The following is a 20675-nucleotide window of genomic DNA, read 5'->3' on the forward strand; positions in this document are numbered from 1 at the left end:
GGCGGTTGGTAGGGGAGCGGCGGGAGGCGAGCCGGGGAACGGCTCGGAGCGGGGGTGGGGTGGATGCCGTAATGCGGAGGGGGAGGCGGGGGTGCTGGTTACGCAGCTGTTCGGTGGGGAGGGGAGCGTGGCGGGGGCGCCGCGGGTGGGATGGCGCCTAGGCACTGGAGCGGGGGGAATGGGGAGTGTTGGCAGGACGCGGTTGCCCGGAGCTGTCAGGACAGCGGCATTAAGGGCTTGGCCTTTCCTCGCCCGCATCTACCCGATGCATATACTTGTCCCTTGGGACGCTTCCTTCCCCTTTCGCCCAGGCTCTCCAAGCCATGGCGGTGAGGCCGCTTCCCCGTTTTTTTGCTCGTCTGTATCCCCCCCGCTGTGTGGGTCGCATATATCGCCGCGTTTCGCCGTCCTTTTTCTCCTTTCTAGCTCAGATGAGGTGGAGGGAATAATGGCTTGTTGAGGAGGGAGGAGGCGCAGTCCCGCAACCAGCTGGAAGATGCAAGAATGTAAAAGGATTGTGGTTTCCAGGGTGTTTTTTGTGGACCTGGAGGGAGTGGATCCGTCCCTGGATTCAGTACAGCACAATTACTGAGGCAGCCATATTGGGATGATGATCTGACAATCCTCGGTGAGCTAAGTCAGGAGGCAGGCGTCAGAAGGCAGGATGACAGGCCTGGTAGTTTTGGGGTCATTGGCAAAATATGGGCATTACGCTAAGATTGAGGAACTGGAATTTGCCAGAAGCCAAAAGTGAATTTGTTTCTGTTCTTTCTGTAAAATACGTTCATACCAAACTTCAAGGTATATTTCTATTCCCTTCCAGCTTCTTCTTAGCTCAGTTCTTTTTGTTATTGCACAATCCAGTGCACTGGTGTGCTGATAAACACCCATATGTTTATATGCTGAGATTTTGGGTGTGCTGCCAAGTTCTGCACTGCTGTTTTATCTGGCATCTTCACTTAGTGCAAAGATAGCAGTTGGTAGTGACTGAGCTCAGCTGATATGTCAGACTGTCATCACTACCTGATCCTTACTGCAGGACCTAAAATTGGATTCACCCTGGCCCTCGTGTTCACAAACCCCTGCTGCTTTGAACAGCTGTTTTGCTAACTTTCCATATACTAATCTCTATCCCTGTTCATTTTCTTTCTTTAGAGCTGTTGTGCTGATTAAGTTACCAGCAGTTTTTCTGTTTAAAAGCACATTTGCTGGTAGATGGACCTGTGCAAATATGACACAATAGCTGGCTGTGGTAATAGAAGTGATGATTCTTCATTTGTGATGTGTGGTAGGGTTTTATGTTTGACTGTAGAGATAAAGGTTTCTGACTATTGTTCATGTAACCAGTGTGAACTTGTTGCAGTCTTATCTGTATATATAAATTATATATATATATTTGACTCTAAATCCCTATTCTGTTTATTGTAACTTTATTAAAAATCCCCACCAAACCAAAACAGTCTTTTCTGTGTTTCATCATGACATGAAAATTGATTTGCCAGAACCTTCAAGTACATCCAAGGATCCACAGTCCAAATCTAGATTGGAGTGCTTTGAGACCACAAAGGGTGATTGTCCAACATCAGTATGTTTGTCATCTTGAATAACAGAAACCAGACAGATATTTTAGATGATTTTTTAAATGACACACAGTATTGAAACCTCACCGTGTGAATCAGTGGGTGGTTGGTGGATATGTTTTAATAATAGTTGAAAATAGGTGTGAAATTAATATGTAGGATTTGCGTCTGTACTGATGGAGCTCACTAAACAACTCAAATACCACCTGTTTTGGAGTCAGTGGTATATCATGTCAAAGACTTGAGCATGCAGTTCGCTTCTTTATGTGGCTCCTGCTTGCCTTCAGACAGGTGGAACATTAAAAGATACACAACTAGCAGAGTTTTTTCCAAGGCATTAAGGGAATGAGTCATTCTAGCATGGATGGCAGTTGTATAAGCCTATAAAGAACACTAAACAAACAAACAAAAAAGCAAGCTGTCTTTATTATAAAGGCTGTTCTTCTAAATCTTCACCACAGACTGTATCACATCTGTTTTGCTCTGTTGCAAGTTACACTTGCTATTACTTACCACTCTGTGGACAGAGTTTTGTACTAGTAAGTGATAGAACTGGGAAATGTGAACCCTGAAGAAACAGTTGTGGTGCTGTGCAACTTGGTCTCGTTGTGCTTCATTTTGTCATTCTGTATGATGAGGGCAATAGTGCCTTTATAAAATGTATAGCCAGTTGCTGATAAATGGGAAAATGTCTCAAACCCCCAACGACTTAAATATATTTTTCCAAGTTTCCCAGAAATTTGTTTTGGTCAATTTTCTTATTAATGAAAATTAAGTCTTGCTTACCAAGATGGTTTTCAGAACTTCTAAAATCTCTGTGCAACTGCAAGTAGGTATTTGGTTACTTCAGATATGAAAAACAGCAGAGCTGAGAATGAATGATGTTTAAAATTACACGACATTTAACTTTCTATGAGCCTACAAGTTAGGGTTGGGGAAAGTTGGTAATTGCAGAAGTTTAGAAGATAAAATTTTATGCTGTTGCAGGTGATTTTGTGACCTGTTCTGTAGGAGTTTTTTCACAGCTGTATTTCAAACAAGGCTCATTTAGTTAGTGCACAGTCTCTGGTGGTGTGCTTTCCTACTGTGAATATGATGTTCAGAGGTACTTGTGTTACTTTTTTCTTAAAGTAGAAGATTCTTTCACTCCATCTTGTGTTTGCCAATTTGCTAGATACACTAGTTATCTGCAGAAATTAATGCAGGATCCTGAGAAATTCTGTTTGTCAGAAATTACTTTAATGAGTATTCTATGGAAACATCAGAAAAAGAATCTTTGTAACTGGGACTCCTGTAAGAGGGGGAAATAAGCTCTCCACATTTCATAAATAATATTATAAGAACACATTGGTTAAGCTTTTGTTTTCTTAAGAAAATGAGAAATCCTCTCTGTGAGTGGTCTAGTGTTTATTCATTGGTCCTTGTGGGAAGCTGAAAAAAAATACGGTTTTCACATTAATATGGATAGATGGGAGGGGAAAGAAAGATGAGAACCACAAATCATTGTCAGGTGGAGTTTCTGTGGTGTGCCACACCCTTTAAAAATTCCAACTCATCTTTTTGTGCATCTGACAGAGTAAACTATGTCACTATGAACCTGATGATGATAGAGATTTTGCACTTGATAGATTTTTTTTAATTGGAGTTCAGAAACAGACATAGCATGTACGTCATCACTCCTCTTTTCTAGCAGCAATATTCAGGGTCAGTTGAATAATACTACTGGGATGCACCAAGATTAGTCTTGTCACTCAACCTTTCGTATGGGGGCACAGGTACTTATGCAAGGGTCATGTTAAGAAGGGAGACCAAAAATTCTACAGAGCAGATCCTCAGGAAGAGGGTTTATAATGAAGCTTCATGTTTGATCCTTTGTTGTACGCAAAAGTAAGCTCCTCTGAGCAAGAGTGAATAAAGCAGATCTCTAAAATAACCCAGAATCTCCATTAAACTGCAAAGACCATGTGAATACACTCCCATTACTTACTTACTCTAAGTTTTGGGTGAAAATTCTTAAAATTCTCAATAACTTGAAGCTGATTGTGTGGCTGTCTCCTGAATCATTATTCAACCAGTTTGCTATACCACTGACATTGAAATTCAGTTGGCTTGTTCCTAAAGACATTCCTATTCTTCTTGTCTGGTGAGATACCTCAGCTACTAGCTAAAATAAGGAATGCTTTAAATTACTTTTTCTGCCCTGTGGAGTAATTTAATTTCTGCCTTCGCCATGTGATGGCATTAATGAAGTAAGGCAGTTTTATTAAAAACTTCTTAACCTGTGTGAAGATGTGTTCTAACTTGAATTAAGCGTCTATAAGTATTTTTACCAACTCTGGAACTTACTTTAGAGGTGAAATCCATCTGCTTTACAACTGCTAGTAGGTCTTCTATATTTCTGGCCTGTGATTGCAATCCTGAAATGAGCGGTATGTGGTGTATAGATAACCAGAAAAGATGATACCAGGATTTCTGGACCATGCATGATGATCTGTGCAGGGTAGAGCTGTGTCCATGTTAACTCAGGTTCAAGGTAGAAATGATTGCATTGAGTCAGACTGAAGGTTCACCTAGCCCTGAATCCTGATTTCACAGCAGTGGCTGTAGCAGGTTTAGAATGTAAGGATTCATGCATGTATTCATGTTTTTTCACTATAGTCTTCCTGGTTCTGAGCGTCTGTGCTGCAGAGGCTTTCCTAGCCAGGGGGTGGTAGCTTTTTACTAGCCCTTGATAACTTTTTCTTTGATTCTTGTCAGGTCTGCTTTTCAAGTCTGCTTAACTTCAATACTGACAGTATCCTGTGGCCATGAGTTAAACTGCCCAATTGTCTCAGAGACACCTTGAAGTTTGGGTAGTGGGTATCAGGAGTAGTTTCCTGCCAACTAAGTGCTCCATCATTTGATTGCAGTAAGATTTGAACAAGTATTTTGATAAGGTGATTTTACTGGTGAACATTTGCTGGAGATAGATAGTGATATCTACCCTAAAGGCTACAATTTTTGATTCCTCTTTTTCCTTAGTGTGCCCTTTAATCAGTAGACAGGTAGTTACTAAGTTTTTATTTTCTTTGAGAAGAGGACTTTCCCAGGACTGCAAAATGTTCTTGAAGTTGTTGGGTGGACCCTTTTCTCTGGAATGGAGTGTAGCGAAAGTCGATGTGATATGGCCCATCACACCACACACAGTTTTAATGTTACTGTGAATGTGTTGTGGCAGCAAGGGTTGACATCCAGAGAGCCCAGCTCTGTAGTATGTGGTAGCTAGCTCTTGCTGAAATCTAAGTAGCTGTATCGTTACTGCTAAAATTATCTTTGCTAGGTTAAGCCTAACACATGTTGCAACCAGATCTTCATTTTGGTATTGGCATTCCTTCTTTCTGGGAAGAAAACCAAGGAATGAAAACAAATATGTTTGTACACTTCAAAGAACTGCTTCAGGTGACAGAAGCTTTTGACTAGCGAGACAGGGTACAGGTGCTGTTAAGTATATGACAGCTTTCACAGAAGGAGGGCAATTGCAGAGCAGAAATTGAAGTTATGAAATAGCTTTGAACTCCCTTAATTTTATCAGTCTTGAACACAATGGCTGTGAATAACAAAGTGTAAAGCATTAGTAAATAACTAAATTCTATGTTTCTGTCTAGAAAACCCCAACAAGAGGATAACTTGAAGCGTTCTTGGCCCTTTAACTTTCGATTTGTTGACTGCACTACAAGCAAGCAGAATGTCGGGGGCTTCAGTGAAGGTGGCTGTGCGGGTCCGGCCCTTCAATTCCCGAGAAACTAGCAAAGAATCCAAATGTATCATCCAGATGCAAGGCAACTCTACCAGTAAGTTTATTTTGATCTCCTGAGGGAGTCTTTATTGCTTCTCTCCCTTCCTGCTTAATTCTCAGTTTTTTTTTTTTCTTCAGTTGGTCTAAACTGAGTGCTGTGTACATTACATCATCTAGAATTCCCTTTTTTGGGGATATTCTGAGGCTGTCATTACAAACTAGGTTATCTCTGAATTTGACTGGAAAGTCTAAATCACAGGCATTTTGATTTCAATGCAGTTGTTTATGGTGTTTGCTTGTGGTGAGAAAGATTGGAATGCCAAAGTGAAATCCCTTTTGTTAACTTCAGTGTGTGGTAGTATCACCTGACTGACAGATATGGGGATGGGTTGCAGACCACCACATGTGAATTATGGTGTAACTCCTTCCTGGGTCTGCTGCTGTAGTTCTTAGTGTTCTTATTTTGTAGTCTGTGCCTTTGCTCAGGAGCATTATTTGCTATTCCCCTCAGAGAAAGGGGAAAATAATCTCAAGTTTTATTCTTTCCATATTAGATATCCAAACAATGGCAAAATAGCAGACTGCATGAAATCATTTTGTCTGCTTACTAATTTGGAGAAGACTCTTAGGTTTCATTTGGAGGAGGAGACTTTTCTATGGGAAACTAGATAGGGATGTACCATTTCTTGGTTGGTTTTTATGTGCTTTTTAAGGCTAAGGTGGTATTGGTACCATTTGCTTCAGTGTCCTTGGTCATGTGTGGATTAATAGCTATACTTTTCTTATGGTAGCTTTTCATTGTTGGGTAATCAAGCAGAGTCATCTTGTTTGTAGCTGTAGGAGGTAACACTCAGAGTACTGAGTTACTTTGGTGGCTGATTAGTTGAGTATTTACTCAGTGTTGTTAATACAAAGGAAACTCCTCCCCTTTTTTTTTAGCCAAGGTTGTTGAGTCTGTTGCAATGGAATTTAATGCTTTTGTTCACTTAAAATCTATTCATTTTTTTTTGTTTTATTGGAAGTGTCATGCAGAAGAGAGCTTACTTTTCAGTGTAATAAATTCTTGTCTTCAGATGTTTTTGGAGTTGGATTTCAAATTTTCCATTTAAAATAGTGGGAGTGGGATTGTTTAGCAATCATCTCATGTAGAAACAGGTGCTTGTATCTAACGTTGTCTGCCAACTTTCAAGACCAAACCAGTATAGAATGGAAGAAGTCTAGACTCCCTTAGGTGGTATTTGTTACAGAGGTGCCACCAAGCTCTGAACTACAGCAGCATTGCTGTAGTAGGTTTTCTTGCTGCTGCCATTATATGGCATCAATAATTTCAGACGTTTAAGATTTTTGAACACCAGGATTCTGTAAAAACATCTTTTTTTGTGGTGCAACAACAAGGCCATTCAATCTCTGGCAATCTGTCTGAGATCTGTAGACAAAAGACACTGGTTCCATTTCTGAATGATGGAGCTGCACTATAAAGATGCTTAATGTTTTCAAGAAACTGCATTGGCTTTCAAAAGGAAAAAAGTATCTCCTGATTGATGCAGTTGGGAATTTCTTTACAGCTTTTGCTATATTTTGTGTTCTGGAAGTGTTGTAATCTGTAGTTTTCTGTTGGAGTCCTATGGCTCTGATAGAAGATGGGTGATATGACAGATGGTCAGGTTTAAGTCATCATGGGCCATTACAGACTGTGGGAAAGGAATCATAGTTGCAGTAGTTAACACATTCTTACAATCTGTGGGTTATTTTTTTCTTAATAATTCCCCCTTAGAACAGAAATAGAGAAAAAACCAATAGACAGAGAAGTAATTTTACTCTTTGAACAGAAGGGGATCACAAAACACATCCTATCAATAAGGCATTGTTTGTTGGGGAAAAAACCTGATCAGAAGTCTTTTCTCCGAAGAATCTTCCTAACAAAGTTGTCTGACATAAAACTTCAAGCTGAAATTCTTCTGGTATACTTTTAGTCTACATGTTAGGCTTGAGGGCATAACTACTGTTACTGTTTCTGCCAAGAAGTCTTATTTTTTATGATCCCTCAGTCTTTGCAGTCTCACAGTTGCATTGTTGGACTAGTTATTAATATCTGAACTTGTTGGCTAAAAGCTGACTACAGAAAGTGACATCAATGTGTCTGACTCTCATATCTGATGCAGCAATTTCAAAATAAAGGGACTTGAGTGGTAATTCTAGCCTTTGGAGTTCTTGCTTCATACTTTCAAATGTGCTGGTGAAATGATCAAGGCTTAGCTATCATATCTCTGAGAAGGTTATTTTTTTCATTTGTGCACCAATCAAGTTGATGGGAGGCAAATCTGAGAAGCTGGTGATATGTAGGGTAGTAACTATTTTAAGGCTCTGAGACAGTTGAAGTTCTCTTATCTTGGAATTAAAGCCTAATGAACTATTGTGATGAAGAGGATTGCTGAGGCAGTTTGAAGTCTGAAAGCTAAGAAGGGATTTTGACTGTTCCTTGAACTTTAATTCTTCATGTATTGATTTGCCAAGCTATTCTACAAATTCTTTGTGGGTCCTGAGTTTAAACTTTGTCCAAGTCTGAGTTTTCCAAGTGTATTGGCTGATCTAGGGAGAGACTACGTTATAGTGAAACTGAGGCAAAGTTTGCCTGGGATTATTTTAAGGAAAACGCTATAGAGATACAGATAATAAAGTGTGTAACAAGTGTACTCCCTGTAATTTTTTTTTAATGAATATATCAAAAAAGGAGGTTTTTTTGACATCCATAATAAACATATTCTTGAGGTCAGAATGCCACCAGAGTTGTTGCCTGACACAACATTTTTGTTTATCTTTTTTTTTTTTTGTGAATTTGACTATTCATAGCTTTTGAGATTGCTGGTCATTCACAGTGGGTTTGCCAGAAAAATAAAACATCCTTCTGGATTAGAAAGCTTATTCCCAATTTTGTTACTCAGTTTAACTTTACCTTAGAAGCAAAACAAGTGTAATTTTGTTGTGGTCTTGAGGTCTCATGTAGAATGAACTTGTTATCCTATCTGGTTTTTATGTAATTTCCTCATAGAAAATCAAGGCTTTTAATTACAAGACACAGAAGATCTTAATAATTCCTCCATGTTTAAAAAACTGACAGTGTAGTTGAATACAGTTCTATGTATGTTTTAATCTCAGAGTTCTTATGAAGGTGTTTAACTCACATTGTTAAGAGAAGTGTCTGTGAATGATGTGGACTTCTTTATCCTTCCAAGAGAAGAACAGAATTGTCAGTCTTTATGCTTTCAAAATATATCTTGCAAAATTGAAGTTCTGCAGTCCAGCCGAAGTCCCATTTACTGGCTGCACTAAGGGGCTGGTATCTTGGCAGGCAGCCTGTGCTGCTCAGATTGTGTCTAATTGCAGATGGTGTCCATTGGAATGATACTGCTAAAAGTTCTTCAGTGGAAATGGGAGAAGTAGGGAGAAAGGCAATAGAGGAATTTTTAAAGACAGGAGAGGTTGAAAGCTGCAAAATCCTTCTACTTAGGTTATTTTGGAAATGCAAAACACTTTCCCAAAGTAATGGCACCATGTAATTACTAATTCAAAAACCCCTGCTGAAGCAGTAACTGAGTGGGGTTAATGTAAGAAAAGACCATTGTTGGGTTTTATTATTATTACTTAGGATATTAAGAAATATAAGATTTATTTTCAAAAGTACCTGCTGTACAAGTGGATTTAATTTACCTTTGATTTCTTTTGGAGTTGTGCTCTGAACAATCTGTAGTGTCCATCGTACGGAAGTCAGTAGGAGATTGGAACCTTTACCTCTAAGTCTCACGCACGATGTGCTCACTCAGGGCTAGGCACAGTGTAGCTGTGTGTGCAGCATTGCCCTTAGGGTAGTCACCTATATTGGGATTCCAGGGGATAGGAGAGCAAAGTTAGTGGGCTAGGAGGGCTTAATGTTGTTGATTAATTCCTTGAAAAGACCCCTGTCTTAGCAGTCCTTACTATCAGTTAACTTGACACTTCCTAATGCATTATTTGTTTAATATTCTGCTTATTACAGAATGTTTTAAAGTGAAATTTGGCAGCAGTAGACTTTGGAGCTGCTTCTTGTGGTGGTGGTTTATTGATAAAATCCCACCTAATACTGAAACAGATTGAAATTTCTGAAATATCTCTTTTTTTGAATGATTTACACCAATGCATCTCACCCACAATGTGTTAATTGCTTATTGCCTGTCTGCTTCATTAGTTAATGTTTCTGTGGTGAGTGGGGAAAAAACTTCTGCTGTGTAGTACATAGGATGAAAGGTGAGCTATAGATCCAAGAGCGTTTTGTGTGTCAGTAGTTCTTGTCCTCATTCTTGTATGGGGTTATGAAACGTAACAAATATAAACAAGGTTGGCAGTTGCTGCCTTGGATTATTGAAATGAGAAACTAAACTGTTCTGTGCCTGAGGACTTCCCTGCTGTTGTGTGTTTTCTGCATTTTTTCTTTTTAGTTAGTTTTTGCATGGTAGTGATTTAGTAATCCTGTCTGTATACATAAATAAAACCAAATGAAGCAGAGATTCACAAGACATATAGAATTCATCACTAGCAAAGAGTCTAGCCAGCTTGGTTTTTTAAGAGCCAAATATATATGTAGAAAACTAAACTAATGAAGCAGGGGAACAAGGAAGTAACCTACTTGGAATATGTCTTCTGCAATTAATGACACATTAATTGTGCAATAGATGAATGACAATATGTTTTAGCCTCTTGTGGGTGGCAGGTACAGAGTGAAACAAAGTTCTCCAACTGGTTCATCTAAGATTATTGTATGTTCTGGTTTGCCATAAACCACAGTGATGTAGAAAATCCACCTGCATGGTCTAGATTATCTTGAAAGATAAAAACACAGCTGGATCCTCAGGACTGAAAATTACCTGTTTGGATTTTATCTTGATAGCAGCCTCTATGGCTCAATAATATGGAAGGTTCTTTTGTGGACTGCCTAAGGTATGGGATGTTTCATGGCAATAGGCAGAGTGGAGTGATCCCATCTGCCAGTAACAATAGTCACAGCTGCTGCTGTACACATATGGCAGTTAGGGTCTCAAGCAGGCATCCTTGGCATCAGAAAAACTTCGTCAGGCATTCCTGGAGTTTGTGGAGCTTGAGGAAAAAATGTTTTTCTTCAAATGTTTGTTTGCTTGCTTGTTTTCTCTCTAAAGGTTTCTGAACCTCTAGTCTAGACCAGAATAAGTAAATTTTAAAAAGTTAATAGAGAAGCATCTAATTTGAGTTCTTTTCCTATCTGGATTTTTTCTTTAATTTCTTTTTTGTTTCTCTTTTAAGATGTGTCCTGCTTTATGCATTTGTTCTGAAGCAAAATAAAAATGGGTGGGAAAGCAGGACTTCACTGGAAAGGCTTCTAATTGATGGCATGTGTCTACAGCAGTGATACTTGAACTATACTAAAATTGCTGATACTTGAAAAACCTCTTTCAAAGAAGCTTAATCCTAGAGGGGAAAAAAAGTTTGACTTGCTGACCATTTTCTTTCTAATCTAATTTTTAACTGTTTACTTAATGAAAAGACACACTGAAGGGAAAAGTAAGCCTATTGTGAGTGTATGCCTTCAGGAGAAGGGTTTTTTGCTGCAGTAGGATTCTGTAAGCGTACTTTGGATAGTTTCACAAAGGAATTTGCATAATGGAAGTAATATTTGGTCTAAATTACTGATGGGAAAAGTCTCTATGAGAAACTGTCGTTATTTAATGTAGCACATAGCATGCATGTAGGTAGTAATGGGAATTACGCAGTGTATGCTACATAGGTGAAAAAGGCAAACCAAACAGTTCATTATAGCTTTTACCAAATAACTACTTTTTTGTTTTGTTTTGAAATTCTATTTAAAGAGTTATTTGAGAAGTGGAATTTGGGGAGTAATTCTTTAGGTTTTATTGGTGGTACTGAGTCAATCTAAGAACAGGAGCCATAAAATGGTAATAGGCAATGCTGAATGCAGACAACAAGCAGACTTCACTTATGAACATTAGAGCTCTTCGTGTATTGCAGGAAGAAGGATTTCTGTTTTTTATCTGTAAGCCTGTCTCACTGTCTGAGTGCCCTACAATACTGCCAGTTCATATGTTTTTTTACAACTCTTGAATATTTTTTTCTGAGAAGAAAAAACCCTGTAATTTTTTAGATGCTTGGTTTTCCTTTTAAAGCCTTTCTCGTGATTGCATAAAAGTTGAGAAGTGTTAATTTGCACACTGTTGAAAAAAGTTATCCGTTTTGGAAGATGACTTCGGGGAGGTGGGAGAAGATGAAAGCTTAATGATTTCTGAATACCAGAGGTATAAATAATGGGCCTGGAGCTAGACTGTGGGATGATTAGGATGTTCCCAAACTACATTTAAAAAGCTTATGGAGTCAGTATAGAACTATAATAGAGAAGCATCATATTACAAATGAACCCAGAAAGTTTTCTGTCCATGGTGAGTAAATTGTATGAAATCTCTCAGAATTAGTGCCCAGTGGCACTGCTGTCAAATGCTTAAGTAATGAACTGCCTTTCCATGTGCCAGTAAAAGTAAAGAAATTGCTTGATGGGAAACTAGTCAATGGGAGCTACTCTAAGAGTTGGATATTTTCACTACACGAATCCTTTAAGATACCAAGATTGGCAGAATTGATTCCTTAGGATTCCAGTGCTATGTGATGTCCTCTTAATGCAGTGCTGGCATGTGTCTGAAGGTCACAGTGGCCTTTGGAGAAGGCCATAGGCTCTTGGACATGTAGTCAAGTGAAAACTGGGGGTGAAAGGAGATACTGTTTTACCTGCTTTGAAGCAGAAAATGTGAGGAAAGAATTGAGCTTGATTCCAAGTGCTTAGCTGACTGTATACATAGACCTGATACACATCCTCTGCAATAGGACGTTTTCAGGTGATCAGCTGACAGTGGAAGTTTTGGAATGGCTTTGGCTCAGCATTTCGGATAGGTAGAACAGTATGGTTTGACTAGCTCCTGCTTGGTGCAAAGCCTGCTGGCATGCTGTTCTCCAAGAACACCAGCTGTAGAGATGGTATTTATAGCACTTGGATCTGAAAGAGCAGCTGAGGATGAGAGCAGCTTTCTAGCAGCTTCTGAGAGCAAGGCTGGTGCTATTGAGCCGAACTCCCTCCCCCATCCAACCTTTCTCCCAGTACAGGGCTGAAATTCCTCAGTGGGGAGAGAATCCGGTTGAATTCCAAATGAGCTGTTCTTAGCTTCTACTTGGTTTCCTTCCCTTTTAATGATTTGAAAAATGCAAACAATGCTTTGAAAAGCAAGCACTGCTTCACAAGCTGGAAGTGTCCATTTCCCTTCATTTATCTCTTATAATAACAACCCTGAAAGTCAGTCTTATAAAAACAGTGTAGCCATAGATGTGATGGCAGTTTATGCCTCGGAAAGAAGCCCATGTTAAACGTGGCTTTGGGAACGCGTTTCACGTTCCTGCAAAGAAAGAATGCCTGCTCCACCCTGCTCTGGGTAACGAACATGTTCTCATTGTTGTCATTCCAGTCTACAGATGGTGCAGATATATTTTCCAGACCCCTGTGTTTTAAAAGACTGTATTTAATATTAATTTGGGTTTGGGGAGTCAATTCTGAAAGGCCCAGATCTTCTGTGACAGTTAAATTGATGATTCAGACATCATAAAATGAAACTGCTGCTTATATTGATTTAAAGAGTTTGTCGAAGGCACAGAAATGCATTATTTGTGTTTGTTTCCCCAAATGTTCCTCCTTCCAAAATTCTGTCTAGATGACTACCATGTTTTTAGGCAGAAATTTTCAAATCCTTTACCAATGATTAATGAGAAGTGAAAACTAGCTTTTTAGCTAGCTGTTATCTCACAATGTGTTGGCATTTGGTTGGAATGTGTATGCTGTGTAGGTTACTGCTGCCACAAGGAGAAATACAGAGGCTGGTGTGAAATCTCTTTTGTGAGATGAAACCTAATTTAATTTCATATGGAGAAATAAAAGAGGCTTTGTGCCTTCAGCAGTGACAGATGCGGTAGCAATATGGGGATGGAAAGACAAAGGAGGCCGTGTTGCACAAAGGATGGAAGTTCAGTTTCAGTTCCATACTTGACTTTCACCATTATTGGGTCTTATTTTTAACTGGCAACTGATGAATTTGGGTTTTTTTTTGTGTTTGTTTTGTTTCTTTTTTTTTTTTTTAATATTAATCTATCAGTCTGCCTCCCTCCCCTCAGCACAGACTGTATAGCAGCTAATCCCAGGATTTAGCCCAGGTTAATTCTGTCTACTGGTGTTTATCTGAAGAGCAAACTGCAGTTAGCCAGTTCTTCACTGGAGCACCCTGCAGTGACTAATATGTGGCATGTCTGATGGCAGAGTGCCCTGTCATATGACTCTGACTGCCAACAGAGGTGGAGCTGTTCAATCCACTGACTTGACTTGAAATGCAATGAGGGATAAGGGAGTAATTTCAGTTCTTAACCCTTGTGTGCTTTGTGCTCTGTCTCTGTTCCAAGAGTTTGAGAAGGAGCTGCTTGTATCCCCAGATATTGAACTGCAGATAATTTCTATGCTGCAGAATTTGTGGCATGCTGAGGACCAGTGCTGACTGGGATGAAGACAGATTAGTCTTGGACTGCAAATTCAGTGTCATAATCTGACAGGAGGTTTAAGTGGTTAAGAAGTAGTTTTGGTCATTCTTTGTGCTTGCAAAAATATTTATGTGGCTGAGTAGATGGGAATGGAATGAGAGGTTGATCTTGGCAAAGTTGGCTTGCCTTTTTTTTTTTTTATGATTACTTTTATTTTTTTCCTCCTCTTCATAGGTTTCCCACTGTGTATTTACATGGTTAGTTTTAATGGCAAATAGAAATGTAAGTCCAGAAATGAAGGCTGGAAGTGGTAATGTGTTTGTGTGTATGTTTAGAAAGGAATGAGAAATTAGAGAATACAGTTTCTACCTGAGAGTATCCTGGGAAGACTATAGCTTTATGTCAGCTTTCTGCTGTGCTCCATACTCTAAGTGCTAAATAAAGTGATTATTTGAGGTGTGTGCTTTTTGAATTTCAGTTTCAACTAATCAAGGTTGGATTGTAAAAGAAAAAAAAATTGATATGTCCAAAATGACAGTAGGAATGCAAAATATTCCATATTCCAAAATACATGGGTACTGTTTCCATAGCGAAGTGATCTTTCCAAGTTTGCTATCAGGTTTTGCTAAAATGAAAAACTAGCAAGGAATTTGATCTTATAGATTTGAAAGGTTGAAAAATGTATGTTATTTTTGTGGTAGCTGATAAACCAGATGGTGGATGGTACAAAAAATGTTAATTAAGGAACGAGTAGGATAGACTGTGGAAGTGCCTTATGCCAAGAAATGAAGTTGCCTGTTTAAGTAAGGGCATGTTAAAATCCAAATGTTTTCTGGAGATTGATTGGTTACTGTTGATGCAGCACATCCAAAATTCCCTCACTGATTGTGCTCCTGCTTTCTCCTTGTGTTTTATTAGGCGGTACTGCCCTTATTGTATAGTTCTGCTGTACAAGGACTAATAGTTGAAGTACATGGGTATTATGCAGTGATACAAAATGTTAGATGATTCAGTGTAAAGAAATTTCTTTTTTAAAACCGTTGGTTTCCTTGCCTTTTGGTCAGTGATAGAACGTGTTTGTAGTTAAAGGCATAAAAAAACTCTTCACCAAATTCAAACAGCATAAAGAATTGTTCGTATGATTTGACCTTCAGAGAATATATGGATTGCTGCTGCTTAGAAACACCTCAGGTGGCTTGACACAGCTCTGTACGGCTTTGCTATTTCACTGTAAGGAGAAACAACCTTCTGAAATGCAAGCTGTGTTTCTAGGTTGGGCCAGCAAACTGCTTCAAATGAAACGGTGATGCTGCATAGCTGTTCTCACAGTGCTCTTTTATTGGAATTTTGTATCAATTTCTGACATATAATTGCTTCTACTTATTCTATTTGTTTACCAAGGTAGAAGACTGTTGTAGATGTTAAAAGGTGAAGCACATTATTATCAACATCTGGAAATTCATAATTCAAATAAAGTAATGTAATATGGATGTTTCTCTCTCTCAGCAAAATCAGCAATTTCTGGAGCATATTTTTAAAACTTGAATATTCCCATGACTTTAGCCCAGCCTTTCATTCCAAAGAGAAATGATGGGCGTTAATCCAAACTGTGGTTGCTGCGTTGATCACAGAAGAGTTTGTAGACCCTGGAGCAGGAACATAACATCTTCAACTTGTTTCATCCTTTCTGTGTTTGAGTTATGCATGTAACCTTTATACTGAAAACACAATGTATTGGGATATGGTAGTTTTGGAAAACATCCTTTCCAGCTTCTGTTCAATGCAGAAACCTTAACTTGTGGAAAGCTGGAATATTCCCCATGACCTAAGAAGTTGGCTCTTGGTGAAGCAAGGGGCCTGAAAAAGGGATTGAGTTTCTCAGAAAGTGGCTGCTTAGGCAAACTCCAACATTCAGAGTTGCTGCAGTGCCATGCTGGTGGCAACTAATTATAGTTGTGGCACAAAGTGTTAGTGTCAGTTTGCAAACAGAAGAGTTAATTGCCACATTGGACCTTGGAAATAGCAGATAAACAAATTTATTCTGTAAGATAAAAAGACCATTAATGTGTTCCTGCTGTGATAGTCTGCCATATTGCCTTTCTTATTTCCCGAGGCTCTGTAATTAAGGCATTAGCTTAACTACCATGCCCTGAGTGTGCTGTGGTGAGAGGAGATAGATGATGACCTGTTTCATGATTCACTAATACCATTCATCTTGGCCTTGCATGGTTTAAAAAAAAAAACCAAAACCAAACAAGCTTTTAACATTTTTGTGGGTATTGGTGACACTGGAAATACTCTTCTTAATTCTGTTTGTTTCCTTCTTGAGCTGTAAACACAGCTTGCTGAATAACATAGTACAAAAAATCAGTGTTGCCCACTCAGTCTCATTTCTGCATGATCATTCCTTTTTTTGTCTTTCCCAATTTGAAGTATGAAGTTTTAGGTAAAGCTTACCTGTTCTGTAAGAAGTTTTCATTTCTTCAGAAACATCCATTAGCTTCATTTAAAGGCAGCTAGATTTCATGGACTTGCTTGACCCTCCAAAGAAGATTCTTGGTGCAGTAGAAACGTTCAAGTTAGATCAGTAACTTTTCTGTTTGAATTCCTGGTTTATTAGCTGCTTCACCATCTTCTTTTAGGTTTCTTATCTCACACTATTGCTTACCTGGTCACTGGGTTAAATTCAGACCACATCAGATGTGGCTGATGCTAGTAGCCTCCGAGTTGGTGCTTGGTATTCAAAAAAAAGAAAGTCCGATTGAAATCTATTGAGGTTGTAATCATATATTTTTGCAGTCTGCTCTGATGGATTCATTTGTAGATAGACTGAGAATTCTGTTAAACCAGTGATTCTGAAAATGGAGGATGTAGACTGTCTTAGAAACAGGAATAGGATAAATAGACTTCAGACTTGGGTTGGAAGCTGAATCAAAAGGCTGTGACAGTAGTGAGGGACAGCATGCAGAGTTCCTGGCAGCCAGGAGGTTTTCTCTGACCCGTTCCTGCTGCAGTGGAAGGTTTTGGCCAACCAGCTGCATTCCCAACCTCTGACAGAGCTGCCTTTCTTGCACATTCGTCTCCCATTCCAGATATGTTTCTCCACATAGGCTTTGCAAAAACATGCATGCTAAAAAGTTTTCAAAACAGTGAGCTGGACATGGAACTTTGTGTGAAGGAGCTGAGAAAAGGTTGTCTAAGAACACAGTTAAAAATTTGCTTTAAAACAAAAAGGACAGAGCGGAGCCACTTGCATAAATCACGGAGCCTGAACTTCACTTTTCGTAAATGTGTTGGATCAAATTTAAGCTAAAAGCAAGTAGGGTGAAGTCGTAAGGGCAAGCTTATAGTGCCTTTCCAGATGCTGAGCCTGTTGCATAGCCAGAAATCTTGTCATTCACAGATGGTCAGTGTGCCTTTATGCACAGTGAGCCCAGTGGAAAAAATAGCTATTGTTCTGATTAAACTTTTGGCTTCTCTGCTTTCTTTTTGGAAGTGGTGGACTTTTCCTAGAGATTTTTAGCTTAAAAAAACCCCCAAACCCAAAAAACAATTAATGGGAAGTATTTTCAGATCAAACTTGGTTTTGAATAATACTGAATTTTGTGCTACTTGTTCTGTTTTCTGTTTCTGACACAACAGAATCTTAGAAGGTAATTTAACTTGTTTCCTTGGAGAGACCAAGTGCAGCTTAGCCTTGGCCAAGAGAAATGTCCTTTTTGTTTATAAGCAGCAATATAAAAATGGCAAAAAAACCCTTGATGAATACTTACCATTTCACTGTTGATTCTAAGAGCAAAGCTCTCTTGTATTATTGCATTAGTGCCTTAAAGTAAAGGTGCACTGATGAGACATTTGAGTAACCAATGAGCATTTTTAGATTGTGGTTAAGAATGTGTTAGCCAGGAAAGATGCAGCTAAGCTTCTGCTTGTCTTGATCAGCTTCACAGTTTGCTGGGCTATGAGTTGCCCATTTCCAGGACAAGGTTGCAAATGCAGTGTATGAATAAAGGTACTTGCTCCTCCCTTTCCCTGGCCATGACTCCGCCTCTCACAAGAACTCTATCAGGAGTTTGAGTTGTAGCGATTTGCTCTTAAGATCAAGCAACAGTATGTGTATTGCTTGGGGTGATACTGGCCGTAATACATCTTTTCATCTATCTGCTTAGAATTGTGTTGCACAGTAGATAGGAACAGATTGTAGTACATGGGAATGGGTTCTCTTTATTGCTGCCTTTTTCTGCTTTAAATGGTTAAATTACTTTCTGTTGAACTTGTAGCCCAAAATAATGAAGAAAATAATGTTCACTCCTACAGGTTGTCACATTGAACTAAAGTGGAAATTGGGTTTTGTTTGTACTGCTTTTTGGGTAGGAACTTGTGGATATAAGGTATTACTTCCTTACCTTTCAGACCTTCAGTGTTAACTGAATTGGAAATGAGAAGTAGTTGAACTGTAGTGGTCTGGAGTACACTGACAGGAGGGAACTGTTTTAAGTTTAGGTCAGGGGAGCTGTGTTCTGGGATTTGGTATTTTTTCACTTTACCGTTTAGAACTTGTTTAATAAGTGTGTGCTGTAGATGTGCTCCTGTTTGGTCAAACTAGTAAGGGGAAACTAAAGCCATGTGAGATTGCTTAGGTTACCAGTTTGTTATGTGTTGATGCCCATGTTGCTAATCAAAGCCCCAAGCATTTTTGTCATTTGATACTGGTGCAAGGCATATTATTGATTTGCCTTGCATGTCTGTCGGCATTTGTAAGGCAAGAATGTCAGCACAAGGTACATCCAAGTGAAATCGAGTTGACCACAAGAAACTGAGTAGCAACTGTTGCTATTTGCAATCCAGACAGTGATCTTTTCCACACACTGTGATTTTGGACAACAGCCCTGCTCAGGAACACAACATCCTGTAGAGGAGTGATGGGGATTCTGTAACCACATTTTCAGAGATTTTGGTGCCATGGGATGCTAAGTTTATGTCTGAAATGGTAAAAGATGTTGGTGTTAATCTGTATTTATCATAAAAATAAAGGCAGAAGCCCCCATCTCCAAAGCATAGCCTAACTGGTGTAAGTCATCCTCAGGAAGACTGTCACCACCTTCGGATAGCTTCTTTCTGTGTAGATTTTGTTTGCACTTACTGTAATTAGTGTGTCACTCCCAAAGGTGGATTGCTGTTTTAGGTGCAGATGGGAATACGTAAATCTAAGGTGCTTTATCTAATTTTGATACCCTCAAGAGTATGCCTTTTTACAGTCCTTACTTACACAGATGGTGTTGAAAGCACCTGCTGGAAATAATAATTTCAGTATTTCCAACACTGTAGGGCTGAAAAGAAGAAAGCAACAGAGTGTCACTTCTGCAGCAAGAGCTGTTCTTGTAAATTATCCTCCTTGGAATACAGAATCTACAGGAGTTCTGTATGCCATTAAAATGACAGCTGAATCCACTCTGCATTATTCCCCCTACCAGGCAAATGTTACAGGAAACTGTTCTGAGAAAGGGGGAAAAAACCCCAAACCACAATAAAAACAATAGCTCTGAAGGTATCTGGAAGAGCTTTAAGTGTTGAGAAAGCACATGTTTGGTCAAATATTGAGAGAATTAGAGGAGCTAAGTAAAGGAGCATAAATTGTGCAGAGGTACTAAAATAAACAGAAACCAGATTGTTTTGCAAGATACATTTATTCTGGTACTTGTAAAGTGTTCCATGGCTTCACTCACCTGAAATTTCTTAGATTCTTGCATATGAATACCTTGGAAAGAAAATTAAGTCAAGGACTACAAGAGCTGAAAAGGTAACAGGAGGTCAGCGTTTTGGATGGGACTTAAAAAGGCTGTAACGTAGGGTCAATAGACAGGTATTTTTTCATGCTGGCTTTTTGTGTGTGTGTGAACTTCTTCACAGGGACATCATAAATCAGAGAAAAAGCACACAGTTTGGTTGGGGGTCACTGTGGGATTCAGTGGATGTGTATAGAAAGAACTTTTTGCGGTGATTGTTTGGTTCAGTTAATGTCAGTCCTGTTAAAAATGTGTCTGTAGGCTTTGTGCAAGTGAAAGAACATTGAAGTGCACTGTGCAGATAATCCCTGAAGTGTCTTTGGATCCAGCTTTTTTCATGTCTCCTTCCATGCCCTGAAAATACTGAGCTCTTAAATAAAATCCTTCTACAATGAGCTCCTCTGCTAACATGTATTTCAAAATAGCCTTCTTGTGCTGCTGTGAAATCACCAGAGATTACTCAGCTCTTTGTGTTTCAGATTTTCCTTCTTGCTAATACTCCTCAACTCCTGAAAGTCTGTCCCATTCTAAAAGCCAAGGGACCAGCAGGATCTGCTTCTGGCTTTCTGTCCAACAGAAGAATTTCATTTAGCAGCACCATTCCTTCTAGGAACCTTTTTCTTTTGAGTTATTTACTATAAGACTTACAGCAATACCGTGTTAGGAAGCTGTGAGTCTGTTACTTTAGTCTTATTAATCTTGTGCAGTGCAGCAGCTCTGCAAGGGCTCAGATTCACAGGTTAAGTGAAGGGTCAGCAAGCTCATTAATTATGCACTTAAATGTCAAGCTAGCTAAGAATTTGAATTTTATTTCTTGTAGGTATTATCAACCCAAAGAATCCTAAGGAAGCACCAAAGTCCTTCAGCTTTGACTACTCCTATTGGTCCCACACATCGGTAAGTTCTTTCACAAGAAAATGATTTTGTTTTCAGGGTTATTTGTTGTTG

General features: G+C 39.1%; 1 protein-coding gene across 3 annotated transcripts in view; it reads left to right on the forward strand.

Moving 5' to 3' along the window:
- Positions 1 to 5240: 5240 nt before the first annotated feature.
- Positions 5241 to 20675, forward strand: part of KIF1B (kinesin family member 1B) — an 80668-nt gene continuing 65233 nt past the window's right edge. For all 3 annotated transcript variants that reach the window (XM_054395121.1, XM_054395122.1, XM_054395123.1), the window contains exons 1-2: positions 5241 to 5410; positions 20548 to 20624. In XM_054395121.1, the coding sequence (XP_054251096.1) occupies positions 5305 to 5410; positions 20548 to 20624 (183 nt within the window). In that variant the 5' untranslated portion in view covers positions 5241 to 5304. The remainder of the gene's footprint in view (positions 5411 to 20547; positions 20625 to 20675) is intronic.

The sequence above is a fragment of the Indicator indicator genome, chromosome 32 (genome assembly GCF_027791375.1).
Source record: "Indicator indicator isolate 239-I01 chromosome 32, UM_Iind_1.1, whole genome shotgun sequence".
NCBI classification, from domain to species: Eukaryota; Metazoa; Chordata; class Aves; order Piciformes; family Indicatoridae; genus Indicator; species Indicator indicator.